The 25,346-nt window shown below is 36.2% G+C and overlaps 1 protein-coding gene and 1 long non-coding RNA gene across 7 annotated transcripts in view; one reads left to right on the top strand and one right to left on the bottom strand.

Moving 5' to 3' along the window:
• LOC111508569 (xanthine dehydrogenase/oxidase) overlaps positions 1-4,228 on the bottom strand; it is an 84,056-nt gene extending 79,828 nt beyond the window's left edge. For both annotated transcript variants that reach the window (XM_074181234.1, XM_074181236.1), the window contains exon 1: positions 4,077-4,228. In XM_074181234.1, coding sequence (XP_074037335.1) covers positions 4,077-4,120 — 44 coding nt within the window. In that variant the 5' untranslated portion in view covers positions 4,121-4,228. The remainder of the gene's footprint in view (positions 1-4,076) is intronic.
• LOC111513256 (uncharacterized) overlaps positions 1-24,320 on the top strand; it is a 29,589-nt gene extending 5,269 nt beyond the window's left edge. Inside the window, exons 2-7 of one of the 5 annotated variants that reach the window (XR_012467034.1) lie at positions 5,919-6,174; positions 9,115-9,202; positions 13,340-13,625; positions 18,277-18,651; positions 18,892-19,089; positions 20,290-24,287. This is a non-coding gene — a long non-coding RNA (uncharacterized lncRNA). Of the gene's footprint in view, positions 1-5,918; positions 6,175-9,114; positions 13,626-16,427; positions 18,166-18,276; positions 18,652-18,891; positions 19,090-20,289 lie in introns of those variants that run through there. The other 4 variants (XR_012467033.1, XR_012467036.1, XR_012467035.1 and 1 more) reach the window with 4 other exon arrangements.
• Positions 24,321-25,346: the final 1,026 nt, after the last annotated feature.

The following is a 25,346-nucleotide window of genomic DNA, read 5'->3' as shown; positions in this document are numbered from 1 at the left end:
AAAAGTAATTGAAATACTCTTCAAAGGAGTAGAAACATTCCTCGATCAGAATACTCTTTACTTTCTTTTTGAAGTTGCTCAAACTCAACGTTTCGTTTTTCAGATTCTTAGGAAGAGCGTTAAAAAATTTTATCGATAGATACAGAGATGATTGTTTGATCTTAGTTGTTCTAGGCTTTAGCAGTCTTATATCACTTTTTCCTCTTGTGAAATATTCATGTACCTGCTCATATTTGACGGTATCACCACGAATATTTTTATTTTTTATATAAATCAAACATTCATATATGAAACAAGAGGGAAGTGTAAGTATCTTAAATTTTTTAAATAGTGGTTTGCAATGATCATTATAATCAACCCCTGCCATAATTCTTAGAACTCTTTTCTGCAAGACAAAAAATTTGGCTGTATGACTTGATGCACCCCAAACAACTATAGCATACGTCATTGCTGCGTAAAATATTGAAAAGTAAGATACCCTGATGAATTCTTCAGTTAGCTTGCCCTTCAATTGTCTAATAATAAAAGTTGCCGTCGATAACCGTTTGGATAAATGGCTAATGTGTGACAAAAAATTTAAACTGACGTCTAGATGCACTCCTAATAACTTAATATCATTATTAGCTATCGTATTGTTCAGTGTGAAAGAGATTCTTTGTGTTTTGTCCAGATTTAATGTCAGATAGTTGCTTTTGTTCCATATTTTCAGTAATTCTTCAGATTCCATTATATTTTGTTCGACAATACATTTGTCCCTGTTACAATGTATGATGGAGACATCGTCAGCATAACTAGTTACATGTACATTAGTTGGTTTGGACAAACTGAACATCATATCATTAACATAGATTATAAAAAGTAGAGGACCTAAAACAAAGAAGGTCTGATCTGAGCTTCATAAAGCATCAAAAGTTGCTGAGGTGTGTACAGTTTTCGAAACAGTGTTTCAAACTTTTCGAAGCAGAAATCGGAATTGTCTATCCCGACATTATTATATCCGGTTCAGAAACATTTATCTTTTTGGAGCAAACCGATGCCTGTTTATTGCCATCCTAATTCGAAATCACTTCTACATACTCTCATTAAGATATGAAACCTCCTGCTATCAGTGAAGATGAGCATCCGCTGCCTATGTCCTATAATGCAAATGGAATGACCAGACAAGTGTGCTGTCGTCAGCAAAGCAATATATTGGCTTTTTGGTGTTTTCCAATAAGTCGTTGATATACAATAAGAGGAGGGTTGGAGACAATATGGATCCCTGGGAAACACCAACGTTCATGGCAAAAGTATTCGAGAGACATCCATCGACAGCCACTTGCAGGGAACGTTCTTTCAGGAAGCTGCAGAGCCATACACAAAAATGATCCGACAAACTATGGTATTGAAGTTTGGCCAGTAAACCCTCATGCCACACACGGTCAAAAGCCTTAGAAATCTCAAGCGCAACAGCTCTTGACTTGAAAGAGTCTATTGAAAAAAACGTTTCTATTTAAAAATAATTATTTCAGTTTTTATTTGGAATGTCCACAACTTCTGGAGGTAACTCTACAAAAGTCACCCTACAACATAAAGCCTTTACGGCGTGAAAAGGTACCTCAGAAGAATGCTGTAAGCTCTTCGCAAGAATTCAAAAAGTGGCGAAAGTCAGAAGCAGCTAGGTATCTCAATACTATGAATGTCGTTTAACCTTCTTCACAAATTTACGGCTTTGTATGTGGAAATACAAAAAATCTTCGAACCCGTGTTTTAAGAGGGACATATTTACACATTAGGTTTGTTCTGGTTCTACGAAATTCAGGTTCTAGGACGTCAGGATCATGCGCAGTTGATATAGAGCGTTCTGGTTTATTGAAGATGATTTCGAATTGATGAATCCTCTGTTCTGGTTTCGATTGCGAAATGATTCTAAACTGTTTTGAACCGTCCCGAATCGTTCTTGCTCTCGAGGCTGAACTGTTGAGAACTGTTCCCGTTGCTCGTGCGCATTTATGTGGAAATTTTGATTTTGATTTGAACTGACTATGAGGACACGCTACATAACAAAATGGACATGATCAATAGTATTTTCTCGTCTTCATCTCTTCATATATACGATAGGTGGCATAGTGGTCTCCTCAAAAGTGTTCTGGTTTAAACAAGTGTCCGAGACTATTTCGGACTGTTTGAGATTTTTTGCTTGTACGCATCATGTCTTGCGCTGTTTCCAAACAGTTTCGGATGTTAGAACCAGAACAAACCTACTGATTCCATCATCGTGACTTCAGCTCCTTAGAGGGGAGCGGCAGTCATTCATATTTTTTTATATGGAAAGTTTGCCGAACAATGGAACTATACTTCATATTTACATTACGTCGTGTTGTGAACAAAAAATTTATACTAACAAAGTAGTTGCTGTAGATAGTTCGATATTTCTGTGCATGTTTTCTTTCGATTCGATGAAAAATGGTATATTCTGTCGCGAAAACGAAGAAAATTATCGAATTGTATTTTATTAACAATTGATGTACGAGAGTCATGGAAATTCTTTAATGTGAGGTATGCAGATAGATGTGTAGAATGAATATAAAAATTTTCGCAAACTGCTTCGGTGACAGATACTAATCAATAAAATGAAATTCAATTTCTTGGGAAGCAGCAGATATAAGTTGAAGGAGGGAAATACCATTTTAAAGCAAATTTCATTCCGTTACATAAAATATATCACAACATACAATTCTTCATTGTAAAAATAAGGGTGGATGCCGCCCCGCTAAGAGGTTCAAGTTGCAGTGATGAAATTAACTTGAAAACATATCCACCTGAAAACAAAACTATGCTGTTTTGTGGATATTTTTTATCAACACTTATAAAGCCGTGAATCTTTCTGGGTCAAGGAGACAAACTTAACAAATTGGCAAGAAATGAAATATTTTCTTTACCGTGTTTACCAATACAAAAAATAAAAGCATTTTGAGTTCAGATTTCAAAGCCACCATATTAGGAAGAGATATATAACAGGAAGTGAATCGTCACCTACAAATCTCAGAATGGAGTATTTTCCGAATACAAAGTAACGTTGTTTTTGTGGGCCTTATAGATTAAAATCAGATAAATGTCAAGTGGATTACATGGAAGTGCATAGAAATAGAAAACGAAATATAAAACAATCAAAGGCAATAAATAAGGGCTGCAGAATCATGAACAGAAATTTATCGTCAAGTAGCAGATTTGAAGTAGATTAGTCGAAAAAATTTCGAAAGCAGGGAAATAGAGAATTGAGAACAATATCGAAGTTGCTCAAACATTCATTATTTATTCATGCCATAAAATATTCTGATGATATTCACAGAAACATTTCGTCTGAAATGGGTGAACAATACCTGTCAACAACAGTCTCAGTTGGTCATTGCCACATCGCCTTTGATGATGTCTGCCGCAGTAGTAGACGAAACGTCGATAATAAAAACCTGCAGACCACGCAAACATAGACAATTTGTTGGACACTGACCGTGAATGCCTACAAACCATGATAAAATATAACTTCATATTCATAATTTTAATGCAAACAAAAATTAAACGGATTGAGCGCCAATCGACTACAATCTTTTCAAGCACGTCGGTAACTTTTTCACTGGTAGAACCTCTGCCAATCAGGACCAGGCGAAAACGGCCTTTGTCGACTTCATCGAATCCCGAGCACATACTTTTTATGCTGACGAAATTATTTGACTTGTGTTACGTTGGCAAATGTGCACTGATTCAAACGGCGGGATGACAAAGAAATTCTATTTGAAAAAAGGTTTTCAGAACAAGTTTCACTTTCGATGTGATAGAATACAGATGGTAGGTACATTGTCGAGTATTTCACCTATTAAAAAAAATACGACTAGGTACATTTTTCGACAGCTTGAATTCGTTCGAAAACAGTTTTGATTAAATAATGACAAACAGTTATTCGCCTCTTCAAAGAGAATTAAGCTCTTGATATTAACAAAAGTATATTCAAGGTCGACAAAAGTCTACAAGCTGTTTGATTCTACGAATTGAAAACAAAAATTGATACGAGAATAGATTAATATAACTTCATAACTTACTTTTTCATGATATATTTTGCATCACCGATAAATAATTTATTCATGTAAACAATTTGTCGGAATCAAGGAAACTGATACACAATATTATTCACAAGGTTGAATCGTGACTGCAGTTATGCTTCAACTTCATGTACAAAAACCCACATTGTCAATTTTTCATGAACGGATTCTATGGGGAGGGGAGGCAATCACAAATATCAAAGCGTTCAACAAAACATGTAGAATTAGTAGTGATGTATGGGATAAACACTGATTTTTTTATTACATTTATTTAATGTCGCATCAACCTCGAGGGTTATTAGCGACAATTCAAATATCATAGAAATATTGATTTCTTACAATAAATTTTCATATACGGTGCAGCAGCTTTATACGTCTTAGAAAGGCAATTAGTTTTTCATAGTTACAATTTTCTCCTAACGCTGCTTCAATTGAAGGGGGGATGTCGTACTCGTACTCGTTGTAGTAAGATGCTAACTCGGATAAAATATGTTTGACACTTATGGTACATTCACAAACTTCAAATGTTGGAGGGTTATTACCGTTGAGGATGTATTCATGAGTGAGGCGAGTATGCCCAAGTCGAAGACGTGACAGGATAACTTGCAATTTTCACGTTTTTGGAAGTGATTTCCAGGGTAAGACCAATGGTTTGATTGCTGATAACTTAGAGTTGGAGCCATTCCATTGCTGTTGCCATACGTTAGTAAAGATTTGTTTGTAAAACGGTTTCAGGTCAGGGTGGGCTATTCTTTTTTCAATATCTCTAAGTGGGTTAGTATTAGCATCCTTTGCCATCTGGTCGACCCTTACGTTGCCTGCTATACCAACATGTGATGGATATGTTTACGTTTCTCAATGATTGAGTGGAGCTTATGTCTGATGTGAAGTATGATGGGGTGTTCTGAGTTTAGCTTTGTTATTGCCTTCAGTGTCCTCAGTGTGTCGGTAGTTACCAAGGATTTTGAATGATCGCTTTAATCTGCATATTCAAGTGCTTTCCATATGGCATAAAGTTCTACTGGGAACACATTGCTTTCTGCTGGTAATTTGAAAGAGTGATTGGAGGCTGTACTGGTGAATGCTGCCCCCACTCCTCTTTCTGATTTGGATGCGTCGGTGTATATTTGGATACAGTCTCCGAATTGTTGCAATAGTTTTTAAAAAGTTGCGTGAATTAAACTATGGTTGGTGTTATTTTTCTCCAATTGTACGAGTTCTTTTTCAATTTTAATATTGGAAAGGTCCATGGAGGAGGATTATGAAAGTTTGAGGTGTTGAAAATTTCAGGTCGATTGAGTAGTAAGTTGGAAAGGAATCGATTGAGTCTCTTGTAGAATGGAATTGACACTCTCTTCCTTTTTGCAAATGTATTTCTGAACCTTTGGGCTATAACGTTATGAAAAACAGGGAAACATTGAAAATATTTTTGTAAGTTTCACACTTATATCAAATAAAGGTAAAGTGGATGTTCAATAGAAAGTATAGGTATTAAAAATATTCACGTTTGTATAGATTTCGTTTTGGTTTCTTGTTTCTGTTTTATTTTTCTATTGATCCTGAAGTTACTTGAACAAGATTTAATCCCCATCTTTTCTTTCTACTGCAATTAAGTTTTTGTTCCGAACAAAAAAAAGGTTAAATAGCTCAGCTCATTTTTTTCGATTTTAAATATTATTATTTTAAAAACTAATCAATACAGTTTAATTATTGTATGATTTATTGTATGATTTTATGGTGAAAATCATACGATAATATGGATTTTCATCAAGTATCGGCCAGTTCTATTCAATTATTATTTTATATTAAAGATCGTTTCATTCGAAAAATTGTATGTTTCAGAATATCTGATAACAGACAAATGCAAAAGATGAAGGCTAAAAAAGGTAACCCAAAAGAAGAAACAAGCAGCTGGTGCTTTGAAGAATTATTTACAAAATACGTCTGGCAGAACTAAGACAATGACGATTCAGCATGTAAAAAAAACATGGAATCGTTGGGGAGTGATGGTGACTATCAAATTGGCGTTATTTCCAAACCAATTGTTTTTGGCACCGCACCGCCACCAAATCGAAGCCCAATAAAAACTGATACCAAGGTAACATCTCTAGATTATAGATCCAGAATTTTGGGATATCCCGAAAGATGTTTTTTGGTAACACAGGGCCCACCTGATATATTGTATGGAGAGCAAGTTGAAATAAAATAGCAGGTGTACTCTATCACTTACGAAGAACTACGTTTATTCCTTTCGCTGTGAAATGTTTGTGTGTGTGTGAGCAGTTCTCTTTGAAAGGAAAACTTTCAAAGTTACAAGCATCTTGAAACTGTAGAAGTGGCACCTCAATTAATGTTGAAATAAACCTTTGGTCTCAAGATTTTTCTAAAAGTTGTCGAGCTTTTCAAGGTTCGAGCGACAAGCAGTTTGAACACAATGCCGATGATAGCACTATTTCCATATTTCTCATGAAACACTTTGATTTTGAATTGCTAAACAAACGGTTTGGCAAAAATTTGCTGATGCTCAATATCGAAATAAAAACCAATGTACTGACTTATTAGGGGTAGTTCTGTATCTTCATTTCCATTGGTTAGAAATAAAAGGCATGAGGAACAAAAATTATGTTTTGACCCACGATCATTTTATCGTGAGTATGAATGCTTAATGCGCACAAGAATTTCCTATATTAACTCTTGTGAAAAGATATTGAAAATATAGCCATTTGTAGCCTACAATATTTACGTTAAATAGACTTAAATATACGGGTTGCCCAGGTAAAGATATCAGGGAATATTGAATTTTATGAGGATAAGTGATTTAGAAAAGACCCATACATTAGAAAACCAACTGGAAAACCCCGATTGGGAGACCCTTGGGAATAATAAAAAACTAAATAACTTAAACGAAATTAGTAAGCAATACCTAAAATAAAAATAATGCCATAGAACAATCTGCTTTGTTGTACAAATTTTAGAGCTGGCAACTCTAGGCTAAATACTAAAAATTTAAGATTCACAATTCACTAGAAAAAATAATAATTTCGATAGCAAGATTTTGAAACCGAACATGCCGCCACACTTGAACTGTCCAAGTTCAATAAAATAAAATAGAGCCGTTAAGTGAAGGGTAGAGGTCAAAGTTTCTTAGTACAGCGCTTGTACTCGCCATTCTTGGTTTTTAGAGTCACTACACACTACACGAACAATACCGTCTTCTCCTGGATGGATTGCTGTGATTTTTCCAATGGACCAAACAAGTGGGGGAAGATTGTTTTCATGGATCAGAACCAAATCTTCAACTTGAATCCTGCTAGTTGATTTATAACGTTGATGTGAGCTAATAAGATTATTTAGATATTCCTTATGCCAGCGATCCCAAAAGTGCTGCTTTAATTTCTGCGCATGTTGCCATGGAGTGTCAATGTAGTCAACCTCTGGACAGTTTATCAATGGAGCACCAGTGAGAAAGTGACCGACAGTCAAAGGTCGTTTGGATCCGAGAATAAAGGGGATAAAGGACGAGAGTTCAATATCGCTTCGATCTCAATTATATGTGTTTCTAATTGTTCATATGTAAGCAATGTATCTCCGATAGTGCGGAGTAAATGTTTTTGAATGATTTGACCGCAAATTCACAAAATTCTCCAAAATGAGGAGCTCTGGGTGATATGAAATGCCAAGCGATTCTTTCATTATTAAAATGTTGCTTTATAGCGGTTCGGTTTTCAGCTGAATTGAATAAGGCTTGCAACTCACGGTCAGCGCCGACAAAGTTAGTGCCGTTGTCAGAAAAGATTTCAAGAGACTTTTCATTCCTAACAAAGAAGCGCTTAATACTATCCAAGAAAGCTTCCGTGTTAAGATCGGAAACAAGCTCTAAATGTATAGCTTAGTGACCATGCAAACATAAACTGTAACGTAGACCTTGATTTTAATCCGATTATGGAATCTCTCCTCCTTTGTATAGTGGGCCGCAGTAGTTTTCAAAAAAGGTCGCGAAGGCACAACGGGGTAATCAGGTAGAAGACCTGGCTCATGATCTGCTAGACGAGGTTTTGCACTAAAACAGGGAAGGCAATCATGAATAACCTTTCTTACACTATTTCTCCCGTCAAGCGGCCAATAGGTTTGGCGAACGGAATATAAGGTTGCTTGAGCCCCAGTATGCATGAGTTGCGTGTGTTCCTCGCGTATGATAAGCCGGGTGATATGGTGATGAGCAGGCAAAAGTATAGGGTGAAGCTGATCCAAGGGCAAGGGGGACCGACGAAGGCTACTGCCTACTCTCAATATTCTTTGATCATCTAAATATGGACATGAAAGGATTAATTTGCTAGAGTCCAGTAGAGATTCATTTTTCTTTTTGGCAATTGATTTCTTTTAGAAAGAATGACGATTGTGTGAGTCGCATAATGACGTTGTGAGCTGCAGTTGTGAGTATTTGTGGGTTTTATGTTTTGAATTGTGTACAAAACGCAATATGAAAAGAACTGAAACATTCAACTAATGGAAACCCTTTTATTAAAATGCTCATGCAAGTAACAGGATTATTCGCTACGGTTCAGGGATAGTAATTTCAGATAATGCGTCTTTGTCCTGTAATAACCAAGAGGGGCCGTTAGGTCATATAGAACTAGTAAAGGTATGGTTTCACTGGCACGTCTGGCGACGGCGACTGGTAGCGGCGTCTCTGGGAATCGCAGTCGCAGTTGCCGGTCGTTGCGTCAAGTGGTTTGGTTGGCGCGCCCAGAATCGTATTTTTGAGCTACTACGGCCTGGCTATCACGGCAGAAACAACAGGTGTTCAAATGGATAAGAATAATTTGTTACAATTAATGTTAATACAAGAGGAAGAACAGGATGAAGAGCATATGTTAATTCACCATATCTTCCAGAAAAGGCGTGGGATCCAAAACTTATTTGTCAAGAGGGCAGCAGAAGGGATATTTCAAGCTACCCATTGACCATTTGAAGACGTACGATTCGAAATTCAGAGAGTGTTTTCGTTTAAATCTCGACCAGTTCCATTTTGTTGTAGCACTTATACGAGACGACCTTACAAAACCAGAAGCAAATGCAGTTCCACTGCCGATTACTGCGGAGAAAAACCTGGCACCAACATTAAGGTAAGCAGATAGTACAAAACAGAATAAATACTATGTGTTTGATATTTGGAAATAACTTTATTTTAGACAAGTGACAAATCTACATTTTGTAATAAACTAATAAACAGAAATCAGGATGCAACGTAGCAATGATTCCAATAATAACGTAATCAATAAAAGGTTTTTTATAGTTCTTGAAGGGTGAAGTCAGCAATGGTTGAGGATTCTAGAACAGTTGGAGGTTGTGAAGAAGGTATTGGAGATGATAGTTGTTGTGTGTGTGGATTGTAAGACTGATAGTAGTCACCTAACTAATTGTTTGCACTCAAGTTATATCTCGAATTATACTGATGTGCTTGCTTTGTATGGAAAGACATTGCTCTAGACTCTAAATTGGTCACGAGAGTTAAACTACCCAATTTCGCTTTATTTATTAATGGTTTTGGTAGTGTCTTAACTGTTAAGCTTATACTTTTCATAAAGAGATCTAAGTCATCAAGTTCTGGTACTTCGGTCTGTTTCTGCAAAGCTTGTAAAATTTCAGTTCTCTTCTGAGCCCTGTCTTTAAAGCGTTTAAGATAAGCGTCCGTGGGATAATATTTGATCTTGCTGATATAGCGGTGGAACTAGCAGCTGAAGAACAACGACTGGCAGTAGTGGTAGATATGGTATCGCTTTCTCGAACATTTGGATAAGATTGGTTATCAGAATCTAATACACTGGAGGTTGAAGGATCCAACAATTCTTCAGGACCAGTATCATCGGCAGATGAATTTGATTCGTTGTTGTCAACAGATTCCCTTTCGATCTCGCTCAATTGATTTCCATCAAAATTCAGTGTGTTTTTTGAACTTCGTTCTTGTACAACTCTATCTAGAAAGGAGAGGCGTTCATAAATGTTCCACTTTACTGGTTTGTCTGACGCAGATGAACCGGTTCCCATTTTGCGTTTTTTTTCTATGACGAAAATAAGTATCTTTATACCTATACATCGCTATTTACATGCGTCAACTGTAAAAGAAAGTTTTGGGCATGTCATTTGAATTTGAACAATAAATGATGCAAATTTAATGACACTTATAGTAACACGTATAGTAATTCTATAAGATACATTTTTTTCCAGATTTTTGGCAACTGGCGAGACGTTCAGATCTTTAGAATTTGCCATCAGGAGTTCGCACAGCTATATTAGCACTTTAGTAAAAGAAACTTTATCATTGAATATGTGTAAGCATTTAGTACCAATGTTTATACCAGCGCCATCTACGGACGTACTCAAACGAAATGCAGAGGAATTCTGGCAGCGATGAAATTTTCCAAACTGCGTTGGAGCTCTGGATGGCAAGCACATGCGAATTTTCGCCCCTGCCAAGTCTGGATCTTTATATTTCAACTACAAAGAATATTTTTCTATCGTTATGCTTGCCCTAGTTGATGCAAATTACAAATTCGTCGTTTTGGATGTTGGTTCGTACGGAAAAGAAGGTGATAGTTCGATATTCAATAAGTCAGCTTTAGGAAAAAAATATTAACGTCCGAAGATTTTTCCCAAAAGATCAATTTTTACCGAATTCAACCAAAAAATTGCCACATGTAGTTGTTGGAGATGAGGCTTTTCGATTGCATAAACGCATCAAGAAACTTACGGCAAATTCGGACAAAAGAAATGCCCTATTTAACTACAGATTGAGTCAAGCGCGAAGAGTAAGTGAAAATGCCTTTGGATTGATGTGTCAAGTATTTCGAGTGTTTTATACACATATAGCTATAAAACCTGAGGTCTGTGATAATTTAATAATTGCAGCTTGCTGCCTACACAATTTATTACGAGAAGGATAGTTGGAAACAAACCAACGTCCACACTATGTATATGATTCAAGTGAAAATCCATCCAATAGCAAGACGTTTCAGAACTTTTCTAGGCCAGTTGAATTTCAAAATTCTGATGGTTTTCACATTAGAGATGCATTTGTGAATTTCTTCAACCAGGAGGGAGCTGTAGATTGGCAAGACAATCACATTTCAATAGAACATTAGTTAGGAATATTTTCATACTTCATACAATTTCATATACATATATCCAGAAGTGTACCGTCTATTCCCTCAATTCATACCTTATACAACCATGCAAGTGCCCCACCCTGTATATTCCAAATAAATTTATATGTATTCATATTCACTTACCATCTTTCTTTACTGTAAATGCAATTCTTTTTCATGCATTTTCTTTTCCTAAGAAGTTCTTATAATTTTCGCTTTGGTAGTCGTATATGACTGAATATATCTGAACTTCTTCAATTAAGATCTCGTCTTCACTTGTGGAGAATTTCTCCATTTTTGTACACTCGGTCGCACGGCAGCGCGTCTTGACTGGTCTACTGAAGAATAAATCATGAAGAATAAATTGAAAACTTTCCTTCTCTCCAAAGCTTATTATTCGCTGGAAGAATTCTTCAATGATAATTTAAACTGATGTTGTTCGCGTTGAATATTTCATGTCGTATCATTCTGCATTGTGATGTACTTTAGTCTCCTTTGAACCCTACATATAGATGTATATGTTCGTGTTCTGTATCTAATATAAAAATATTACATTAAGTATATTGACTGTGATAACCTTGTTATTCATACATCAGTGGCCATTTATATTCTTAACCAATATCAATGATATTGCCTCATGATTATTTTACTATTTCTGTAATGTTCACTGTAATTGACATGTTCTACACCTGAAAAAAAATTTGTAATACAAAGAACTGATAAAGGATATCTATCTATCTATCTACTCAGCAGTCGAGACGCAGACGCGGCTTGATTGCGACGGAGACGCTCCAGCGGAACCACACATACACACGGACTGCGTCCGGACGCAGTCGTGAGTTGCCACCAGACGTGCCAGCGAAACCATACCTTAACAAATTCAGAGGGCAATTGTTCGCATGAGACTAGATCTGCGGGATTGTCTTTAGAGAACAGATGTCGCCAATGACAGGTTTTGGTTAGCCTTTGTATATCAGCTACACGATTGGCTACACAGGTTTTTAAGCGATGCGGGTCAGTTTGATAATATATATGTATATTACATCAGTGAGGTTTAACAGAAGAGATTCCTTGACAATGATAAGTAAATTGGAAAGCAAGACTACACTGCATAGCTCTGAGCAAGGTAAGCTAACAGGGCTCACAGAAGCCACTCTTGATTTGGAGCATATTAGTTGTGCGTGGACAACTCCGTTTGAATTTCACTAGTTCGGACTTCCATTGTCTACTATATATACTATACTGGCTAAAAGACAGCAGGAGCCTCGCAAGGAAGAGAAGCCGTCACAACCAGTGCTTGCACTTCCCTACATCAGAGGATTATCGGAGAGGATAAGAATTGGTTCCAAGTACAACATTAGAACCTGTTTCAGATCCGGTAACACTATCCGTAGCAGCCTCACGAAAACCATGCCCCCAAACGCGGACTGCGATTCCAAGAATTGCATTTACCGGATACCCTGTGAGTGCGGAAAATCCTATATTGGTGAAACTAAGAGGCCATTGAATGTTCGCATTGCCGAGCACAAGAAGCACACACAGCGAGGAGAAACCAGCAAATCAGGAATAGCAGACCATGTTTGGACCCATCAACACAACATCGAGTGGTCCCAAGCTGAGATCTTGCACAGAGAGGAACATTGGTTCAGGAGAAAATTTAAGGAAGCCGCATACATGTTGTCCAACAACGTATTCAGCCAGGCCAGCGTAGATATACGAAACATATGGAAACCCATCATCAAACGGAAAATGACCAACTCCCGCCAAAACGGTCATCTCTCACGGAATCAGTGAAGCGGAAAATGGAAAGTAGAGAAAGTGAAAGTATTTCAACGACCTATAAAATAGTCATCTCTCGGAGGAATCAGTCCAGTCATCACCCGAAGACGATTGTAGATACCAACAATCGAAACGTCGTGAACTAACGTGACTTGGAATCTCTACACTTTTTTATTTTTATTATTTTCTTTTTTGCATTCCTTTAATTTTTATTTATTCAATTTTTATATTTTTACTTGTAGGTTATTTCACTATCATTTCATTTCAGGTTTATTGTTGCTTAATATAATTGTTATTTTCAACTATTCTTTTTTAATTATTCTTTTTTACTTGTTTCAGGGATTTCAAATCATTTTATATAGTAGACAATGGAAGTCCGAACTAGTGAAATTCATCACGAAACATTGTCAATCACCTTCAAACAACTCCGTTTGAATCTGTTGAGCGTTAGTATAGACAAGCTCCATGGGCCTTTTCACTTGCGTCACAGAAGCCGTGAATTTGAAGATCACGTGAGGTTGGAGTGATGAGACAACGAGGAAAATGCCAAGTTACATGTATAGAAAGTTGAGATTCATAGGCAATCTACATGTCATGTTTACTCTGAGGAACGGATTCATTCCAGGTAATTCCAGCCTTCCAACAGAGTTAAATTATTATTTTTGCATAAACTATAACTGGCCCCAGAAGGCCTAAGGGATCAAAAAGCTTTGAGAGTTCCAGTGGATAGTGAGGGTTTTGACAAATATTCATATGAATATTTTTTGGATGCTCAGAGTAATCGGATACAAGTGACGGATGATTTGAAGCCCATTTTCGTAAGTGAAAACCACTTTTCTTAACTAAATCTTATAGTTGATTGCGTAACAGCTCTGATTCTGGCAGTGGTAAGAAGATAGTGATGACCTTCGTCCTCAACTAGCTGCTATAAGGATCGAACAGCTATAGATGAGAGGCCGAAGCTGTACCGTATATGACAGTTTCAAGAATAAAAGTCTCAATCGGAGCGCTAATACTTTCACAATAAAGAATCTTTTGATAGATCGCATCATCTGGATGTACACGAATTTGTCGGTACATTTTTTCAACATCGACAGTAAGTGCGCATAGATGAGAACGATAACGAAGCAAAATTACAAACAGATCATCTTGCAATTTAGGACCTATTATTAAAATACCGGTTGATTTTTTAGCCGAACCGTCAAATACGACTCGAATTTTGGTAGTCAAACTGTCGTCCTTTCTCACCGCATGATGGGGAAGATAAAAACCCTTGGCAGTATCGTCTTAACCGGAAATCCGAGACGTGACCCAGCTTTTGATATTCGCTCAAAAAGTCAGAGTATTGGCGTTGAAGTTCTGGATCCTTTTGGAATCGCCTTTCTAAGGCGTAGAAACGACGTGCAGTTGAAGAAGATTCTCCGAGATTTTGGATTTTGTCATAAAGGCAAGCCTAACGATGTATCGACCAGATTTATCTCGGGTAGTGGTAAGTGAATAATGCACTCACATGCCTTTTCTCCTGGGGATGAAATTTCTGAGGAGGGAATTTCTTCGATTTCCCAGAAGCGAGTGAGATCAGATCAAAATGGCGCTGCATGTAAGCCTAAGTGACAACTTATGTGCCTAGTGGCAAAAGGATTTTTAATTTCACCAGCTACGATCCAACCTAGTTGAGTTTTTTGAAGAACCGCATCTGGATTTCACTAGTTCGGACTTCCATTGTCTATTATATAAAATGATTTGAAATCCCTGAAACAAGTAAAAAAGAATAATTAAAAAGAATAGTTGAAAATAACAATTATATTAAGCAACAATAAACCTGAAATGAAATGATAGTGAAATAACTTACAAGTAAAAAATATAATAATTGAATAAATAAAAATTAAAGGAATGCAAAAAGAAAATAATAAAATAAAAAAATAAAAAAGTGTAGAGATTCCAAGTCACGTTAGTTCACGACCTTTCGATTGTTGGTATCTACAATCGTCTTCTGGTGATGACTGGACTGATTCCTCCGAGAGATGACTATTTTATAGGTCGTTGAAATACTTTCACTTCCTCTACTTTCCATTTTCCGCTTCACTGATTCCGTGAGAGATGACCGATTTAGCGGGAGTTGGTCATTTTTCGTTTGATGATGGGTTTCCATATGTTTCGTATATCTACGCTGGCCTGGCTGAATACATTGTTGGACAACATGTATGCGGCTTCCTTAAATTTTCTCCTGAACCAATGTTCCTCTCTGTGCAAGATCTCAGCTTGGGACCACTCGATGTTGTGTTGATGGGTCCAAACATGGTCTGCTATTCCTGATTTGCTGGTTTCTCCTCGCTGTGTGTGCTTCTTGTGCTCGGCAATGCGAACATTCAATGGCCTCTTAGTTTCACCAATATAGGATTTTCCGCACTCACAGGGTATCCGGTAAATGCAATTCTTGGAATCGCAGTCCGCGTTTGGGGGCCTGGTTTTCGTGAGGCTGCTACGGATAGTGTTACCGGATCTGAAACAGGTTCTAATGTTGTACTTGGAACCAATTCTTCTTATACTCTCCGATAATCCTCTGATGTAGGGAAGTGCAAGCACTGGTTGTGACGGCTTCTCTTCCTTGCGAGGCTCCTGCTGTCTTTTAGCCAAAGTCTTTTCTACCATCGCTTTGGAGTATCCATTCCGCTGAAAATCATTTTTGATGATGTCTAGCACATGATGATGCCGAGCACAAGAAGCACACACAGCGAGGAGAAACCAGCAAATCAGGAATAGCAGACCATGTTTGGACCCATCAACACAACATCGAGTGGTCCCAAGCTGAGATCTTGCACAGAGAGGAACATTGGTTCAGGAGAAAATTTAAGGAAGCCGCATACATGTTGTCCAACAACGTATTCAGCCAGGCCAGCGTAGATATACGAAACATATGGAAACCCATCATCAAACGAAAAATGACCAACTCCCGCCAAATCGGTCATCTCTCACGGAATCAGTGAAGCGGAAAATGGAAAGTAGAGGAAGTGAAAGTATTTCAACGACCTATAAAATAGTCATCTCTCGGAGGAATCAGTCCAGTCATCACCAGAAGACGATTGTAGATACCAACAATCGAAACGTCGTAAACTAACGTGACTTGGAATCTCTACACTTTTTTATTTTTTTATTATATTATTTTCTTTTTGCATTCCTTTAATTTTTATTTATTCAATTATTATATTTTTTACTTGTAAGTTATTTCACTATCATTTCATTTCAGGTTTATTGTTGCTTAATATAATTGTTATTTTCAACTATTCTTTTTAATTATTCTTTTTTACTTGTTTCAGGGATTTCAAATCATTTTATATAATAGACAATGGAAGTCCGAACTAGTGAAATTCATCACGAAACATTGTCAATCACCTTCAAACAACCGCATCTGGCTGGCCTTTTAATGAGAGTTGGCCTATGCTAAGCAATTTGTAAAACAATTACACCCCAATAAGAGCATCAATCTCAGAAGGCTTGAAGAATTCTGGATCAGCTAAGGGAATGTTTTTAGGAATCTCAAGTAGAGAATGATTAATATGAATGGACGGCATGAGAGTGCTTATTTGAGGTACAATGAGAAATTCGACACCTTTTGCAAATTGATTGTGACGAGATTAAATTGTTGCATAAGTAGATTGTTTTATGTTTGTTGAGATATCATCAAGACCGGAAACTACAACGTTTACCGTTTTACGATCGAGATTTAAAAAAACTTGCGTCGCTCTCTGTAATGAAATGAGCTCAAGAGCCTGCGTCCAAGAATACTCTACAAGTTTTAGATTTTCCGTACTTATTGACAATATCCACGATTGCAGTAGCTAGAACTGCTTCAGGAGAAACCTGCACGTGCAGGTCTCCCGATTGGGAGACCCTTGGGAATAATAAAAAACTAAATAACTTAAACAAGATCAGTTAGTAATACCTAAAATAAAAATAATGCCATAAAACTGTGTTGTCCAAATTTTAGAGCTGGCAATTCTAGGCTTAATACTGAAAATTTAAGATTCAGAATTCACTAGAAAAGATAATAATTTCGATAGCAAGATTTTGAGACCGAACAAATTATTTGGACTGGATGAAAATTAAGATCTTGATGTTCGATAACCATATAAAACCGACTTACAAAATATTATCTTCCGAATGCTATGCTGCTGGGATATAATGCTACTATCCATGGACGTAGAAAAATAAATGGACTCAGTTATTTACCTCATTAAATGAAGCCGGTGAATGGGAGCATTCTAAGATCACGATGTGGATATGGACGTTGCCATATTGAATCCGTGATAATTCTTCAATATTACCAATGCTGTGCGGAACTTCAAAACTAACAAATTACATTCAACAGCATGAAGTTATGACCTTCTATCATGAGGTTAAAATAGACATCAAACATTTCAGAACCTAAACTAGTGTCACATTCACTTCGAAAATATTTGTCATTACCATATAAATCGGCACAGTTCGTTATAAGTGAACTCGTGGCAATACTGTCGAATTTGTCGTTTGGAAGCCTACTACCTGCCTTGCAGTGATGCCAATTTGCCAGTAATTACTGCATTTGCAAGTAATCCGATTATTCAGAAACTAAAATGCAGTAATAAAGATATGCAAAGAATTTGTAAGGACTTTCGATATTCTGCAAGGATTTTGGATATCTCTCTTTCTGTTTAAAAAAAATCTGTTTAAAATCTGTTTTTTCCGTTAACCAGCTGTCGCACCCCTACGGACGACAACCCTCAGAAGTCGAAACTTGTGCGAGCTAAGGATTAACAAGGTCTTACCTTTTAACGTGTGACTCCTAACACGGAATTGATATATTTAGTGAGAGAGAGAGGAAGAGGGAAAGAGAAACAGTTGATTGAATAGAATAATTACATCAGCGACAGGTTGGTATGCATTTTGTACAATTCCCATTGGCAACACTGCTGCCTTGTTCTGTTTGTCTATGTTATCCTCGAGTGTTTACTGTTTCCCTCCACTACGTGTAGACATGGTTTGGTTTGTGATATTTTTTGAAAATAGTGAATTTGTTACTGTGTTTGGTTTATATAGTTAAATAATAGATAGAAACTAATAATGGTGCTTTACTGTTGGGTTTGCAAGCAATCCCAATGTTCTAACCAAAAATTGACCTTACACAAGTGAGTGAATACAGGTTTTTGCTCATGTTTTCAGATGAAAACATTTTAAATATACAAATTCTAATAATTTCTATCTACACGTATTAATGAATAAAGAGCAAAAATTTTCAGATTTCCAACTGATGCCAATGAAAGAGCAGTTTGCTTTGAGAATTTGGGATTGAAGCAATGCCCCGAAAATACTCGAAAGTATGCAAGAATTTGTTCCGTTCATTTTGAGGGAGAAGCGTTTGAAGTGAAACCCAGTGGAAAAATATTCCTGAAAAAAGGTGTCCGTCCTTTGTCTTTTAATCAAGAGTAGGTATATTCCTCCAACTTCAAGGTATAGTAATCATTCAACAGTTATCATTTTCTAGCAATATTTTTTTCGTAACATAAATTAACTTTTTTCAAAAAGGATGACTCATCTACAGATTCAACAGATACAGCTTCAGAAAACAATTTTTTGGAAGTTGACAAGTCTATTGATGGCCCTCCACTAAAGAGGTAAGATCAAATCCAGGTGGTGTAACATGATTGAGGCTCATTTTCATAACTATGTCTGCTCCTGGTATTGTGCTAATGATCAAATAATGATCTTTTATGCTCACGGAATTTTGTACTCTTAGTGCTAAAAAAAATATCAAAGGAAAACTGAATTGGTTCCAATGTTTCCTGTGGGATTTTGAAACTAATAGTGTTTTCCATTTAGAAATTGGCCCAATCTGAGCATTCTATAATTTTTAGATTAAGAAGCAATGTGCAGACTCATCAGACCGAAATATCTCATACTCTGACTCCAGAAATGGGCACACATTCAAAAGGAGAATATGAAAAATGTATTCATTCTAGCTCAGAAACATTGACTGCATCAGAAACTGAACTAATCCATAACTTAGTCACAGAAAAAGAAACAGACTCGCCCACAAATTTGCAGAAGAGAAAGTAAGTGAAAAATAATCTAACAGAGAAATAGTTTTAAGAAGTTACCTATCACAAGCGATGGGTTAGCTGTATTTGTAAGCTAATTTTAACCACGATTCCCAAATCTGTATCCGTCAATAGTAACAATTTGCGTTCAATAATAATAATAATGAGTTCAGTTCATTTTGATATTTTAGGCCAGTATTTTTCTGCTTGTCATTTCAATGTAAATTAATTATTGTTGATATTTGCAGTCTAATCTTATATTTTTCCAGAATATTCAGAATTCATGTTCTTTGACATGTGCATGCTTGTGAATACAAATAACAGCTTGAACATTATTATTATTATTCTTTATTAATCCCAAAAAACATAAACGATGATCATACTAGGGAAATAATACTAAATTATTAAACTTCAATATAACAATTTAAAAAAAAGATCAACAGTTTTTGAAAAAAAACTGAATTTTATTTATATTCATTTCCGAGCTCCTGATGACCTAGCTACCAGTGATTTTTCAACTCCTCGTAAGGTCAGAAGAAATCTGAAAACAATGAAAAAAATCTTGACAGGCCAGAAAACTAAAATTAGAACTTAACAACAGTCAGTGCGGAGACTGCGGTCCAAGGTGACAAACTTGAATTCACTGATAAACCATTTGAAAGCTAAATCTTTGATCCGTGAAGATTGTGAAAGTTCATTGAGAGTGAGTTAATAAGGTTTCAATCCGTTTCACCACCACAACAAATTGTATGAAAATTATAGATTTTTGTAGAGTTGATTGCTCATGAACTTCTTTGCCGAGCAGAAAATATGATAATGATAATGAAATAGTCATCTTTGATGTCATAAGGAAGTGATTGAATAATTTTCGGTGCTATAATATGTAGCGCATTATGGGATATATTGGGTTTTGTGTTTATTTTTTTCTATACACTTCATTTCAAGTAGCATTATGGGTACAGTTTAAACATATACAAAAACTCCTTTTTTTTTCCGCTAACTCTAAAATTTTTATTTTGTTTATCATCTCAACAATCTGTGAAGGAATTGAAACAAAAGTTTTCTTTTATGAATAATAGACTCATTCTGAGGAGTTGAAAGTTCCAGCAACTTACTATTTTATGTTCTTTTGAATTCATCCATACTCGATTATGACAAATCATGTGATAACAACTTTTTGATCTTCAAAGATATCTAGCATATTTTTTGTTGCAGGCTTCTATGTCAGAGTCAACATCTGAACTTTTCAAAAGGATGCTTAAGGGTCCCAGAACTCAAAAATATACACCAGCACTTAGATCATTTGCTCTAACTCTGAGCTTTTATTCTACTAAGGCATATAATTATGTTAGGACGACATTCAATAATTCTTTACCGCACCCGACAACTTTATCAAAATGGTACCAATCAGTTGATGGTGCTCCTGGGTGGACAAAAGAAGCGTTAACAGCATTGAAACTGAAAGTTGATGCAGCTAAACAAAAAAAATGTGATATTATTTGTAATTTAATTTTTGATGAAATGTCCATTCGAAAACAAGTTGAATGGACTGGCAAAAAGTTTTGTGGGTATGTAGATTGGTACTGATTTGGATAGCGATCAACTTCCTGAAGCTAAAGGAGTGTTGGTGTTTATGCTGGTTTGTTTGAACAGTTGTTGGAAAATACCTGTTGGATATTTTCTCTTAGATGGTCTTTCTGGATCTGACAAAGCTGGTCTTGTTAAGAAATGTTTAGAGTGGGTTGATGAAACTGGGGTAATTGTGTCCTCTATAACATTTGATGGTACTGCAGCCAATTTCAAGATGGCTTCAATTCTGAGAGCAGATTTCAATGTTTCACCAATGAAAACTCATTTTAATCATCCTGTTACGAAGGAAAAGGTATATTTATTTCTAGATCCATGTCATATGATAAAATTGGTAAGAAATTGTTTGGGATCTTATAAGAACTTGCAAGACTCTGATAAAAATCAAGTGAGTTGGGATTATTTTGACAAATTAGTTAACATTCAATATAATGAGGGGTTACATGCTGCAACAAAACTGCAAAAACGTCATACTGTGGACTAGAGAAAAAATGAAAGTCAAAATCGCCACACAAACGTTAAGTAAAAGTGTAGCAGATTCTTTGATATATCTATGTAAAGATTTATTACTGCCTGAATTCCAAGGAGCGGAAGCAACTGCATTGTTCGCCCGTTACTTCAATGATTTTATTCGACATTTTCAATGCAAAAAATAGATTTGCTAAATATAATTATAAAAAACCTTTGTCTCCTGAAACGAGTAAGCAATTTTTCGACTATCTTGACATTATTAAGGAATAAATATTGCATCTGTCTACAGGAAAAGTTGAGGTATTAAAATCAAAGAGAAAAACTGGTTTTTTAAGATTTCTTATTTGTATAGAGAGCCTCAAAGGCTTATGTCGAATCTGGAAAACTGAAATATATTCTAACTTATAAATTATCCCAGGATCATGTTGAATTGTTCTTTGGAGCAGTTAGAAGTGTGGGGGATTCAATAACAATCCAACTGCTAGACAATTTGAGGCAGCTTATAATAGGTTGATAGTTCATTCAGAAATAAAAGCTGGAGATACGGGAAATTCTTTGAACTTAGATGCAACCTCGATATTATTTTGTAACAGTGGTCGAGTTACCATCAGTGAGAATGGGGAAGATCTTTCTTCGACTACTGACCAAGCAATATTTGAGAATAAACTGAGTGAAGACATACGAGCGTTGGATTTTCTCCATTCTTCTGCTTGGTGTCTAACAGATTATGTTATTGATATTGTCTGTTATATTGCGGGTTATGTGTCGAGGAGCCTGGAAAATATTGTTTCATGTTTTAGATGTAAGTCACTTTTATTTGATGAAAATGATGAGACTACCTCTACACTGCTTATAAGAAAGGAATATCGAAACCTCACTAAAGCATCAAAGTTAGTAGTAGAAGTTTGTGTTGTTGCTGAAAAGTATTTTAGATTTTTCCATAAAACTAACAACATATTCAGTAATAGAATAAAAAAAACCTAATGAATGTTTTGGTGAATAATACTCTGAAAAACATGCCACCAAAAATATATGATTATTTTGGTGATCACTTGTATGATGAAGATGCCATTGGTGGTCATTCATTGCAGCTATTAAAACTGATTTTAAATAAATATTTCAACATTAGAATTCATCATGAAACATCCTCTAAATTAGATTCATCAACAAAACGAGTTAGGAGTATATTGACAAAAACTGTTTTGTTTCGAAATCAATAAAACTCTTAGAAACTTCGGAGAAGATGAAAACCCAAACACCAAACTGGAATCACTCGCACTCGACGCCCTTTTCACTAACCAAGTTAGCGCTAACTTGGTTAGCGAAACGTATGTAGAGTGCGAGATTCCAGTTTGGTGTTTGGGTTTTTATCTTCGAAGTTTCTAATTTCAAACAACTATTTCTGAAAAATATTTCCATTCATATTATCGAGTGTGTTATTTATCAAAATTATTGGGAAGTTATATGATTATATAATACTATATAATTGTAAAAGGTTAATTTTTAATTGACTTGTTTCAATTGTGAACGACACTATTTTTCATATAATATTATAATATTATTCGGTATGGATTCATGGATATACACACATCGGAAATGTCTAGGGATATTTTTAAAAATGGCAATAATTTTTTTTTAGATCGCTTTAGGGAAAAAAAAGTTGACGGGTGATTATTAAACGAATGTAACTTACAACAAAATGTATTAAATGGTCAAAAATACTGAGTGCACATATAAGCAAAACTAAAAAAAAATATGGCTCTTCTTTGGCACCCCGAAAAAAAATCATAATACAAAAAAAATTGGAATCAGTACAAAATATGGCCTCCACGCTGGTTTATTACGGCCCTACATCTATCGTGCATCGACAAAATGGGATTGTCAATGTCTTGTTGAGGTACATTTGCCCATTCAGCGATTAAAAGCTCTCTCAATTGAAACGTTGTGTGAATGTTCCCCATATGCGGAGTAAGTCTTCGTTGAAGCATGTCCCACACATGCTCGATGGGATTGAGGTCCGGTGATTGTGCTGGCCATGGCAATACATCAACTCCTTCGTTGGTGAGCCAGTCAGTCACTAGACGCGCGACATGTGGAGGAGCATTATCGTGCATTAGGTGGAAGTTTTCACCAACAGCACCAGCAAACGGACGGACGATAGGTAGAAGAATGGTGTCGAGGTACTGTCGAGCTGTGAGGGAGCGATTTGGAAAAACGAGATCGGTTCTGCCGCCGATCATGATTCCGCCCATAGCATTACTGTACCACCTCTGTATGTGTGGACTTCCTGGACGTGTCTCAAACGTTCATTATTTCCAGGTCGTCTCCACAGTCTTACTCGACGAGAATCTGGATGAAATCCAAATCTGGATTCGTCTGTAAACAAAACTGTGGCCCAATCATTTGCATCCCAGTTTTGATGTTCTTGACACCACTCTAATCTTCTACCGCGATTGCCTCTCGACAAAGGTGGACATCTAAGTGGCCTTCTGTTGTGGAGATCTGCTTCATGCAGTCGATTTCTGACAGTATCACGACCAATGGTTACCTGGTGCGTCTGCTGCAACACGTTAACCAACTCAGGTGCTGTGATTGTCGGTTGTCTTCTTGCGGTTAAGACAAAAAATCGGTCTTGAACTGCAGTTGTAGCGCGTCCTCGCCCTGGATGTTGTTCGGCTGGACTGCCAGTTTCACGGAAACGCCGCCACAATCGACTGATAACACTTTGGGAGACCCCCAAACGAAGAGCTACATCATTTTGTCGCATGCCACCTTGAAGAAGCCCTACAGCTCTATTCATCTCAGCGAATGGTAAGTGATGGCGTTCCATGTTAAAGCACAATATTTCCAGTTTAATTGCTGAGCAAGAACTGCATAGAATGTACAAACTCGACACTATCAGATTATTCATTTTAGCCGAAAACCTACAGTTTGTAAAAAACTTGATAAAAGATTAGTTACCGTTTTTGCAGGCTTTGTTCAACCCATAGAAATCTACAGGGTGGTCGAGTGTACCAATTTAATCGAAATTAAACGACCTCATGCATTTATTTTTATGATATTTAGTATGTTATAAAAATATCCCTAGAGTTTTCCGATGTGTGTATTTATATTTGGTTCCTTTTCAAATTGTAATAATTTTTTTATTGTTGTTATTGTTGTTTATTTTGTGTTGTTTTATTTGTTTCATTACAGTTATTCTTTAAACTCGAGTTGTTTAATTTACAATCCTACCTCAGAACAAGAAAAAAATACCATCTGAGATGCAAACAAAGACTTCCTCTTCGTGCAGGAAGCCGAATTCAAGCTTTTTCGAAAGCCTTATGAAGTTGATATAGTTGCAAAATATATCTGGTGATAGCACAACAATAATAGTTGATGTAAAATCTAACAATGAGTTTTGATTTCAAAAAAAGGCAATGACACTTTTGATGATTTTCGTTGTTAGAGAGAGAGAAAGTCTGCTACGACAAAATAATGGTGGGTTAAAGAAAATTAGACAGTCAAATTGTAAATTCAATCAAAAGGTGAATATTATCTTCTTACTAATTACTTTAGTAACCCATCTACTCTTAAAATTATAAAGAAATACCGTTTTGTGATTGTCATTTTGTACCTTCAATATGATAGAACTAGAATAGATCAAAATACTCAATTCAAAACATTGTTCCTTTTTCCTCTTTTTTTATTTATCAATTTTCAACAGTTTTTTAAAAGAACCGACTTTTTCGAGTAATTATATTTATTTCGAATACAATGAAGTTTTCCTGTAATTGATATCGGAAATATCTATAATCTCTAACAATAATTGATGAATAGATCTCTGAAGTTTTCATAAGTATATAACATTTTGCATATTTTCGTTTACATTGCCCATATTGAATTTATTGCGTGCGCCACTGTCGTTGGAGGGTATGTCACAGTCTATCGCAAGATTCCTCCTTCCCCGTAACCCGCTCGCCACCGAACCGAGCGGCTTCAAAACATTCTGTGTTGAAGGTATTGGTTTGCCGAGTCCATTTATTTTTCTACGTCCATGCTACTATCTGCCAATTACGCACTCATTTACAATACGGAATTGCATTTTGGGGAGTATGCTCCAAGCAACTCATTTAAGTCATACAAAAAAATAGCTATTAGGCCCTCTGCAATGTGAAATTAAGAGACTTGTGTCGACCAATATTTAAAAGCAATGACAGTTTGTTCGCTTTTCG

This window comes from Leptinotarsa decemlineata, unplaced genomic scaffold (genome assembly GCF_025532065.1).
Source record: "Leptinotarsa decemlineata unplaced genomic scaffold, Ldec_3_MD MMD2_tig00026307_RagTag_RagTag, whole genome shotgun sequence".
Classification (NCBI taxonomy): Eukaryota; Metazoa; Arthropoda; class Insecta; order Coleoptera; family Chrysomelidae; genus Leptinotarsa; species Leptinotarsa decemlineata.
This window is presented reverse-complemented; position numbering and strand designations above follow the sequence as displayed.